The 10,910-nt window shown below is 41.1% G+C and overlaps 3 protein-coding genes across 3 annotated transcripts in view; 2 read left to right on the top strand and 1 right to left on the bottom strand.

Moving 5' to 3' along the window:
- Window positions 1–479: 479 nt before the first annotated feature.
- On the top strand, window positions 480–3,214 carry FAM26F (family with sequence similarity 26, member F). The gene is made up of 2 exons (XM_010011043.1): window positions 480–1,010; window positions 2,798–3,214. Exons 1-2 carry the CDS (start codon window positions 480–482, stop codon window positions 3,212–3,214), a joined length of 948 nt encoding a protein of 315 aa, XP_010009345.1.
- A 4,832-nt stretch (window positions 3,215–8,046) lies between these two features.
- TRAPPC3L (trafficking protein particle complex 3-like) overlaps window positions 8,047–10,910 on the bottom strand; it is a 16,951-nt gene continuing 14,087 nt past the window's right edge. The window contains exons 4-5 of the mRNA XM_010011041.1: window positions 8,773–8,958; window positions 8,047–8,166 (exon numbers count right to left, since the gene is read on the bottom strand). Coding sequence (XP_010009343.1) covers window positions 8,047–8,166; window positions 8,773–8,958 — 306 coding nt within the window. The remainder of the gene's footprint in view (window positions 8,167–8,772; window positions 8,959–10,910) is intronic.
- FAM26E (family with sequence similarity 26, member E) overlaps window positions 9,686–10,910 on the top strand; it is a 3,954-nt gene continuing 2,729 nt past the window's right edge. The window contains exon 1 of the mRNA XM_010011040.1: window positions 9,686–10,225. Within this exon, the coding sequence (XP_010009342.1) occupies window positions 9,686–10,225 (540 nt within the window). The remainder of the gene's footprint in view (window positions 10,226–10,910) is intronic.

Genomic DNA, 10,910 nt, shown 5'->3' with positions numbered 1-10,910 from the left:
ATTTTATTCACAATGAATCTGTTGCCTCACTGCAAAGCTTTACTAAAGGTTTTAGTCACTGCCAGTTACAATGCATCGTGTGGACAAATACAAACTGTTTTTATAGAAACAAAGACAAATCTTTGTTGTTTTGATGTTGATTACTGGGGGGCTTTCACTGTGGTCTCCACTTAGAATAATGAAATAGTTAGGGTTGGAAACGACCTGTATCTGAGCCTGAGATTACCCCAACCCAGGTGTAAGACCTTGCACTTTGCTGAATTTCATGACCTTGATACTACGCAGTGAGCCTTTTCTCTTCTGTTTTCTCTAAAAGCTACTTCATGCCTCACTGACTCGCTACACCACCACATCACCATTGCCAACAGAAAGTGGAAGCTCTGCAAGCTTCTCTAAGCTGGGGGGTGGCTTCAGGATTGCTTTCTCTTTCTCTTTTCTGACTGAGATTTTGCTCTCTTCAGACTAAGGAGAGGCAGAAAATGGACACCTTGCACAGGGCACTAGATTTCTGCATCCGCCACCAGACCATTCTGGGTTACAGCATTGTGTCCTTGCTGACAGCTGCTACTGAGTACATCTTCTCAGCTGTGGTGTTCCAGTGTCCCTGCAATTCTGGGAACATGCTGTATGGATCTGTCTTCCTCATAGTGCCTGCCTTCATCCTCTTTCTGCTCGGCTACATGGTGAACCCCAGGATGTGGCGCCTGCTGACTGCCATCTGCACTCTAGAGAAGAGCTGCAGCTGCTGCCCCAAGGGCACCTTGGGCAGCTGCCTCTGTGTGCTGCTGCAGGTGACAGCCAGAGCTGTGGTGGCCCCCCTCACCTGGCTTGCCGTGGCCCTGCTCAGAGCCAGCTTCTATGAGTGCATGGCCAGTGGAAGCAGCTGGATAAGGAACCTCGTGTGTAAAGATAAAGAAGAGTGTAACAAGCTGCTGGTCAAAATGCCCTGTGATGAGAAGTTATCGGAGCAGATATCAGGTGAATTCCTCAGCCTCCAGGCACAGTCCCAGGTAAAACCTTGCTGCTGTCCTCTTCACCCTATGGGCTTCAACCCTGGCTGCTCAGTGTGTGGTGTACCCAATCTCTCTCTCTCACACTGCATAATTATTAAAGGTACACAGTTAAAATTGATTAGCAAAAAAAAAAAACCACTAACAGAAAAGTAGTAAGTGTGTATTTGTGCTATTTACTGGTTTTGCATGTTTGCATGACAATTGTTTGGCACTGCTGATTACAAAAACTCTTTCAAAGCTGGTCAGGGAACCAGTCTAGACACCAGGACTTTCCACAGCAAGTTTTCTTCTCATTTAACTTAGGCATGGTGCCAGTTCTTCTCTTTTTCCACTTTATCTCTCTAAATACCCCAAACTTCTGCAAGCAATCATTAGCTGAGGGGAAGCTGAAGTCACAAAGAGGAAGCTGTTGTCCCCTTGCAACAGAGAACTGGCAAGTGAAGCAAGGACAGTTTCACTACAGATTTCAATGCGTAAACATATTAATAATTTCCTAGAATAGTTAAAATAGGCATCTGTCTTGTTAAAGTGTTCTTGTGCTGAAGGCAAACTGCATGATCAAAAAATTAGCACTTGTGAGTGAAATTATTTGTTTGAAGTGAAATGAAACCCCCAAATTTTGGCAGTTCTCCAGTTTAATTTCTAGGTTTGTTTGGTCATTATCTAGTAGAAAAATCAGGTTTTGTCACTTTTTCTCATGAAAATATAAGGCTAGTTCATGGAGTTAAGTTTATAAGAGATTATAATTATTCGGATTTTTGTAAGTTCCTGTTTAGTACAAAAGCTTATTAAAACAATAAAAATGTTTGCATTAAGAAAACGAAACAACGGAAGTGTTTAAATTACCGTATTTAGCATGCTTCTGCTCCAAGGAAAAGGCTGAAAAGGGGCAAACTCTATACAATGGAATTCAGAAAGGAGCAAAATCAAGGAAGACTGACTGTAACTGTTGCTGCAATGAAATCTAAAAAAAAAAGAACAGTCCAAAAAACCCAGAAAAAGTGTGACACCATTTTTATTAGTGACCTTTATTTTTAATATCTGATCAACTTCCAATAAAATTAAGAACCAGTAAGAGCACAACTCATTTTTCTTTAGTACTCAATGTTTTTCACTTGAAAAAAAAAAAGCCTGAGGTGAAAGCAGATACCTGGAGCTCCCAGCTATGTACCACTGGGTACTGGAGGAACCAGCATCTTCTAGGACACCCACTTTAGGTGGGGCCTCTGAGACTTACCCAGGGATGTTAAAATCATGCATGAAACAAGAGTGAATTCCCATATTTGATAGTCAAATCCATGTCCTGCCTACAAAGCACACAGGACACAATTCTCCCTGTGTGCTGTGGCAAGTGGCTGTTTTTTGCAGGCTCAGATATCAGGGAGAGCAGTTATTTTCCAAGAGCAGACAAAACACGGTCAGCAGGTCTAATTTACAGCACCAGAAGTGAACAGGGTGATCCTGCACCCTCTATGGTGTAAATCTGACCACAACTGCAGAAACTGCTGATCAGTATCTTGCCTTTAAGAAGGCTAGATATAAAAGAGGAAAGAACTTTACCTTCTCTTTTTTTGGTATTCATCCTCAATCCAATAAGACCAGCTCAGGGGAACACAAGCTTTGTAAGACTGTCATGTGATCATCTCTTTCCTCAGCAAGCAGGCTGTTATAGGCGCTCCAGGGTTTTTTTGCTGACAGTTTTCACGTCTGCTTCAATGTTAAGTTCTATACTCCTGCGTATGACCATGCAAAACCACCATAAATCCATTTATCTGTTTTCCAAGCTTATAGGATGGTTCCTGATTATCGCCATCATGACTGCGGCACTGATTGCAAGGTGTATCAGCCGCTGCTGCTCCCCAGTTAGCTATCTTCAGCTCAAGTTCTGGAAAATTTACTCAAAAAAGGAATGCGAGGTCTTTGAGGCCAAGGCTGAAGAGCATGCGAGCAAGCTGTCAGAAATAAATGTGAACTGCTTTTTTGAAGCCACTGACCCAGCACCGTTTCAGACCCCCAGCAATGAAGACTGGCGGAAGATTTCATTCTTGTATGCTTTCAATTTGCAAGAGCAGCATTACAGCATGCTACACAAGTATGTTAACACGAACAGAGGCAACAGCACCAGACTTTGGAAGGGAAATCAGAACCCCACTGTTTTAGGATTTGTGGATGAAGCAATTGCAAGTGAATCAGGGTTTTAATGAAACAAATCATTTGCAACACCGGCAATCTTTCAACCCTACTGGTATAAGAGTCTTATTCTGTGCCCTTATTGAAATCTATGCCAATTGTATGTAAAAGCTAATAGTTGTAACCCTCAGTAGCTTTGTTTAAAAATGCATTTTACTACTTTTGCTTAAGTACATTTAAATAAACACATCTGTCATGGTGGGAGTTTTCATATGTTGTTGTTCATTAAGAATCACATGTGCAAAATAATCAGCATCAACAAAGATGTCAGCATATACTATGTCAAATTATTACCAAATGCCTTAGGGGCATTTGGCAGCTGGACTGACAATACCAAACCTTCGTACTTGGCAGTATCAAAAAGACAAAACAGAATGGAAGTTTTGCTGAGAAATTCATCTTAGTTTATTCGCTCTCACTTGACAACATATATTTCATGGGAGCTTAGCGCAAGCTTTTTACTAAATACTCACTTTTTGGTTTCTCAAGGCAAGGACTGTATCTTTTAAAATCTGGGAAGCAATCAGCATTTTGGAGCTACCTGTGCATAACAAAGGAATCCGTCAGAATTATTTCAGCTGCCTATCACTTTGAATAGATGAGCAAAAGGATTCCAGCCATTTTACTCCTACATGCTCAGCAACTTTAGGTAATAACAGCAAAACTAAAATCTTCCATGGTGTCGAATTTTCTTTAGCACTTTTTGCACACCTTCTTAATTAGCTGTACAGCTCATTTCCTGTAATTGTAAGTCTCTCTAATGGAAAAAATAGGCATTTGAATGCTATAAGGAAAACCCACCAACATTAAACTTCCTGTTTATATTCCATTTGTATTTTTTATATTTTTTTCTGAAAAATACATAATTATTATGGGGTTTTTTAAATATAAAATCTTGAACATTGGGGTTTGGTCCTGGCATCAGTACCTGAGCTACACCTGGATGTCCCTGCCAAACACACTATTTAACCTGACCCAGAATGGAGTCTAAATGCAAATTAGCATGTCCTCAGGGGTTAGGCTTATGCATAACATGGCAGTATAGGTGAAGCTCATATTGACAAATATTTATAGAACAGCTGCATACTTAAGAACATTATAAATCCACAGTCCATATTAGCAAATAATAACGTTTTTATCGAAGAACATCTAAGTGTAAGAAACAAAGGTACCAGTTTTGAGTGAAGAATGATAAAGTTCAGGTTTTCTCTGAAAAGCCGTATTTTTAGAGAGCATTCCAGAGGCGAGCCTGGGATCTTCCCAGAAATCTCTTTCTAGACAGTAAACTCTAACTTGGAAGCTATTCAGGCAGACAGAGAAAAATACCATTGTTTTTTGTTACAGACATTTTCCAAAGAAAGAGGAAAGGGAAGAGCCTATTTTAACTAGCTGAATATAACTTGCTTGGAAGCTTGATTCTTATTATAAACTTAAAATATAACACATAAAGGGAAAACAAGATTTAATTCTGTATGCAAAAAACAATTTTAAAAAGCATTCATTTTGTCAGAGAGTCAGTGACTTGCTCAGTGTTCTTTTCCTTCTAAGAAACCTGCTGATAATAAGTATGCAATTTGTTACTTGTGCCTCCAGGAAGCATGGTTCAGATAAAAATGTTTACCTCTCCTATTGAAGAGTTCATCCCCTTCACTGGCATCTAAAGGTAAAACATTGTCCCAGTCCCACTGCAGGGTAGACCTGAAAGCCTCCATGAACAAGCCACGCTTTATTTCATTTCCTGACGAGAAGCTGCAGTGAAAACACCCCCAGAATTCACGTTAAACCTCTCAGCTGCATCTGGGCGGGGGTTTGCCACTTCCCACTCACAGTGGCAACTGCCAGGGTCTCATTACCAAAGCTGCCTCAGCTTTCCAAGGAAGACACAGAGCCGGCCCTTCTATAATTAAAATCAATAAGGAAAGACTTCAAATGGGACCGCAATATATATCTTCAAGTTTGATGGCAATGTTGGCAGTCTATTTTTCACAGATAAAGTGACTTTTGGCAGAAGGAAAGTAGTATGTCTAAGAGTAGAAGCAGGTATTTCTATATTGGTTTTGTATGCAACCATGTTCTAAGTTTTATTTTTTCTCACCTTCATGTAACACTCATATCTCCTGTATGTAATTACATTCATAATGAAAGAAATTGCAGAAAGAAGCTTCAGCACACTTGTGAGTGCTCTGTTAGATACCTTCAAAAGAAGAACCTACACTAAAAAGAAACATGGAGGAACACTTCTGTGAATATGCTACCAAGTGAGACAAGCAAAAACTGTATGTGCATAAGGTAACTAATGTCAGCAACTAACACTAAGGTAGTGTGGGTCACAGTTTTGTCCGTTGTTTATTACCATTTTTCTAGCTGGCATTTATTTACTCCATCTTCAGAAAACAATGGATGAGGTAATCCAGTGTAGGAAGGAAATACAAAAAAAACTAACAGCAAAACGTGTGCACTGAGCATATCTGCCCAGCACAGAGCTGATCCAAGAGGAATGATTGTTGCATGACCAGATGTGCAAGAAGGGTATGACATGAGCATGAACTAGCATCCAGCCCAGTCTGGCAGCGTCATGTCACATCTTGGCTTGATCTCAAATCTGTGCTTGAATAGCTCAGGCTTTTCTGGTTTATGTTCATTTGCACAGAAGAAATTTATCCTTCAAAACTTACCATGTCCAAGTAGAACTAAAGATTTCCTTGGGCTGTTTATTCTGAAATGCTGAAACTTGAAGAAACAACATTGATGTCCTACATGGAGCATCACTGCAAATGTTTGGCACTGAGGGAAGGGGAGGAAGCCTTGGCCACACCAAACCCGGTGTGGCAAGGCTGCAAAGGCCCAGGATGGTACTAATGGTCCTTGCTTTAAAAATGTTAATATCTAGCCCTTACTTTGCCAGCTAATGCCTGCAGACAGAAACTCTTTGATAGGCCTTGAATACACAGGAGACAGCCAAGATGTCGCTGCAATGTGGTGGCTGATGCTTTTTAGCTGACAGAAAATGCTACTGTACGTGAGTGCAAGCACACACACCTGCATGCAAGTTTAATGCAACAGAGGTTAAAGTAAGCAAATTACATCTTACAAAACAAGGACAGAATAGGTTATTCTCTTTCAAGATAATAATAAAAAAATAAGAATATTTGGTTGGTAGGATGTTGCTGGAGAAAAGAAAAATGGCCATTGCCTTGTAAAGGATCATTTTGTGGTCAGCCAAAGTCGCCACATGTCCACCTCAGCCAGCTGGGCATAACCAGCAGGCAGGGAAATCAAATGCCTCAAGACCTTCCATCCCTGATAGAAGGGGGAAAAAAAAAAAGTAGGGAAACTTTTTTTTTACTGGTTGTAATATGTTGTCACATGTTGTAACTCCTCTTTTGTACCATGTAACAGTATATTGGGCTGAGCCCAGGGCTAATAAGCTAATTAGCCCAAGGCCAATAAGCCCAATAAGCTAATGAATAGCTTAGGTTTTGTTCTGTACGAAATTGTTCTTTAAAGCTCCATTACACTAAAGCATTGCTGTTAAGACAAAGGGAGAAACATTATCATGAAGATTGTACAGATCTGGTGGGAATGAACCCCACTGTCCCCAAGGTAAGAGATACCCTCACTTAGCAGGATTAAGAGGTAAACAGACTGAGGGGAAAATAAGAGATGAGGGGATCACAGTGATAAAATCAGAGTTCACTCTGGGCTTCACTGAACTGTATTGAGAGTTTGCATTTCAGTTTAAAACAAGTGCTTCAGTGAGAAGAAGGTGAGCTGTCCTTGAGGGTAGGGTACTGTGCTAGGACTTGGGGGTTTGTCCAACCCTTACCCAGATTATCTTGCAATTACACCAGAGAACATTAAACCTTCCCTATAACTCAGGTCTCTGCAAGGCTGCTATTTCTCTGCTTCCCAGTCATGTTGTGGTAACAAGTCCACTGCCAAGGGGAAGATGGAAGAACAGACACAACAACCAGCAAACCACTTGTGTGGCAATCTCTGAATTTTTATTTGAGTTTCCTTAGGTGGGTACAGATCCACAGTGACTACACATTAAATATGCCATGCTTTGTTCAGTTTGGTCGTAAGACCAGTGCTCTTGAAGATCAGGCTGACATGAAAAAGACCATAGCTTGAAGCAACATAAGCACTGCTGCAGTTGTCAGAGTGCTGCAGTCTGATGCACATGCATGCACAGGGATGAACAGCCACGCTGGCAAAAGTGCACTTGGGGCCTGAAAGAGCCGTAATGGACCGAACAGGCTCCTGCCATCAGTGAAGCCACATCCCTCTCTGGTTTCAAAGCATGATGTCCGGTATGGAGGACAATGAATGGCAAACCGCTACTCATCAAAACAGGCACCTGGTAGCGAGACACTGCACCCAGAAGTCACAGCAGATTAATACATTATTCCTAACCACAAACAGCCAGGGAAATAAAGCACCACCTAGCAACCGTGCTTTGAAATGTTACCAACAAACAGAAAGGGAAAAAAAAGGTGGTCATGTTTAGCTGAACACGGTTGGTGTCCAAATGAATATTCTGCATCCAGAGTGCATTAAACACTGAGATAAAAGTTCCACTCAGCTCAAGAGCATGGTTATGTGAGAAGGAAGAGCAGGCCATTTTGATCTTTTATACTGAAATCTGTGCCATGACAATTAACATTGCTCTGTCCCTGCTCTGCCCCTGCTCTGCCTCTCCTATTTGCTGCCAAGCTCTCTTCACCTTTTGAATGTATGACTGGTGCACCTGGCTCAGCGAAGCCATTTTTACCCTGCATGTCTTCTTCAGAAACAAAAGGTGCAAAATATCCCTTAGCATGGGTTTCTCCCAATATTTCTTTCACTTATTCCTTTTGTGCTTTCTGTCTTCAGCCTTTCTTAAAAACGTAATTCCTATTTCTGTTACAGCATCACCCTTCAGCCTGTCCTGGAGGAAGGTAACTTCTGCTGCTAAGTGAACCTAGAAAGAATCAAGTCTGATCAGTTAAGCAAAGAAATGCCCAGTATACCCCTCCCCCCCATCCCCCCCCCCCCCCCCCCCCCAGAATAATGAGCTTTTTCTATCTCTTATCACAAGGGGATCCCCTTTTCAGGTTTCACGAGAAGCAGATTTCTAGATTGTTTTAAAATATCTTTCCCAACCAAGTTAGTAAAAAGCAAATTTATACACACTGAAATTTGTATGATAGATTACCCTTCATTCCAGTGCTTTGCTTTCTTCTAAGAACCTGTATTGCATGATGAACTTGATGATTTTGTGATCACAAAATGTCCTGGTCATGTACTAATAATACTTTTGTTAATTAGTCTTATATCAGACACTGTAATTCTCGGACTGATGTACATATATGTTTGTACAGATTTTGCTTTCTCAAAACATAAGGTATCTGACAAATTAGATATTGACAGAAACATAAAGAAGCCCAGAAATTAGATGTAGATATTTAAACTGAGAGAGAGGTTAAACACTACCAAATTTCCTTCATTTACCTGAGCAAGAGGCTTTGCTTTCCTGTGCCTCTGCATATTAACAAAGAATGGAGAAAACAGATGGGCACTTCCTTACCATTTCCAAGGCACCTCGAATCACCCCACAGAGGAGGTTACAGTAGCAAAGTGATGCTCGTTCTGCTGGCAGCTCCTCCACAAAGTCCACTAGTGGGTTTTTGTCCAAGATTAAGGAGAATTCATTTCCTGTGGTGTTACTGCAGCTCACGCTGGGAGTGACACCAAGGTACATCTTAAAAGCAACCTGCAAAAGGATGAAAATCTGCAGCTTGAATCTGTCGTGTGCATGCCATAGGTGAAATTTTAGGATGCAGCACCCTGTAGACCACCTTTACCCCAGGAAAACGGGAAGGGCCAGACAGGTTGGAAATCAGAGTTGCTCCTTCTATGACCAGCTAGAGCCAGAGATGCAAATCTAGAGCTATGGGATACTCCAGGGAAGTACAGCAGAAGGCTGCCTATTCTGTCTCTGATGCTCCTACATTTACAACCCCACACAAAGTGGTTTTACTGTTATCACTTCTCTTTCAGTCATGTCATACTCCTCTGGGACCATTAGTACCTATATTAGGTCATTCATTATATTGCCAGCAGCTTTGATAATCACAGCTCAAGAACTCCTGCAACTGGTATGTGTTTTTACTGTGATCTCCATTGGCAGTCACAAAGAAAAACAAAACCCCACCAAGAATAAGACTGCCAAGACTGCAAACTTGATTATACAGAGCATTGCTTGCTCTCCTCCTAGTACTGATGAATATTACCGTAAATGTGCAACATCTGCTCTGCTAGCGGAGGGGTGTCCTGTGAGTGCATTTCTCCAGACATCACAGCATTATCTAGACAACGTGTACGCGGGCAGGCTAGCAGCAGGCTGTTCCTCTGGAGAGCTCTCCCCTGCTACATACTACAGACTGCTCTGACCAAAGATAAAAGCATCTTGATTTTTACCTCTCCAGTGAGTATCAAAAATGGATGCTTTCCAAACAATCCTGAAGTTCTTTATCAATCAGAAAACTGCTATAGGTTACAGTTTTATGGCACTACTGACAATGGGAGGTGAACGTGTGTTTTCTCTTGTTGCTTTCAGATGTCCCTGCAGCAATGAAAACTTCAGGTATGGTCTGGTATTTCTTTTCTCTCCAGCTTTTGTTTTGCTAGTTATTGGATACTTCTTGAACAGTAAGACCTGGAAGCTCTTTACAGGCTGCTGGGTGAATCCCAGAAAAATATTTCCCAGAGGGAATATCTGCCATTTCTTTTACATCTTCGGACAAATCACTTTAAATGCTCTGGTAGCCCCTGTGATGTGGCTTTCTGTGGCTTTGCTCAACGGGAGTTTTTACGAATGTGCCATGAGTGGCTTGAAGAATCCTGCCTACCTACATGCAGTTTGCCACAGCAAATCTGCGAAGTGCTTTGAAGAGCTACACAAGATTGCCTGTGACAAAAGCTCCATGCCCTTTTCAGAGAGTGATGAACTGAAACGAACTCTCCAAGCACAGTCTCAGGTAAGGAAAATAAATAAAGAGCATTATGCAGTTTGTACTGTCACTGTGATTTATCTGTGGAAGGTCTTCACATCAGATGCTAAGATAAAACCATTGATTTCACATAAACAAAGTTTTGGCATGATGCAGCCTTGCAAAATACAATCGATATATCTTATAGTTCAATTTGAGCTCTGCCATACTTGCTGGGGGTCCCCCACTGATGACAGGATCAATAAGACCAGATAACTTAAAGTTTCCTTCCTGAATGAAAGTTGCTCTAAAGAGAAAACAGTGCTGGATTGTCCAGGAGGCTGAATTAACTGATGCCATTAAAAAAGTCTGTCCTACTAAAAAATCCATACCACATTCTCCTATTTTATATTATCACGATAACTGTAATGAAATCTAAGGTCACTAAACAGTGTAAAAATACTGGAAAATAAGATATGTGACAGATTTATGGCTGCTTACATAATATGTTTCCATTTGTGTTCCTCATGTTCATGATGCCAGATGAGAGCATGGTTTTGTCCTGCTTGGAGGAAGGAACAAACACTAAAATAAAATATGCAGAACATACAAAGCTGAGATTGCATTACATTTTAATACATTCATGTCACTCACTGTCTTACAATGTAAATGAATTCAGAGACAAAAAGTAAAAACAAAGAGGCTGGGGAAAGGCTACAGAAAATGATGGAAA

Source organism: Nestor notabilis, unplaced genomic scaffold (assembly GCF_000696875.1).
Source record: "Nestor notabilis isolate BGI_N333 unplaced genomic scaffold, ASM69687v1 scaffold27263, whole genome shotgun sequence".
In the NCBI taxonomy this organism is placed as follows: domain Eukaryota; kingdom Metazoa; phylum Chordata; class Aves; order Psittaciformes; family Psittacidae; genus Nestor; species Nestor notabilis.
The sequence above is the reverse complement of the archived record's forward strand: the minus strand, read 5'-3'. Positions and strand labels throughout refer to the sequence as shown.

What these genes read in the sequence shown, in the direction of transcription:
- FAM26F (XM_010011043.1), top strand. Translation starts at nt 480, where the DNA reads ATGGACACCTTGCACAGGGCACTAGATTTCTGCATCCGCCACCAGACC. An exon ending in GCCTCCAGGCACAGTCCCAG is followed by an intron (nt 1,011 to 2,797) that starts GTAAAACCTTGC and finishes CTGTTTTCCAAG; the next exon opens with CTTATAGGATGGTTCCTGAT.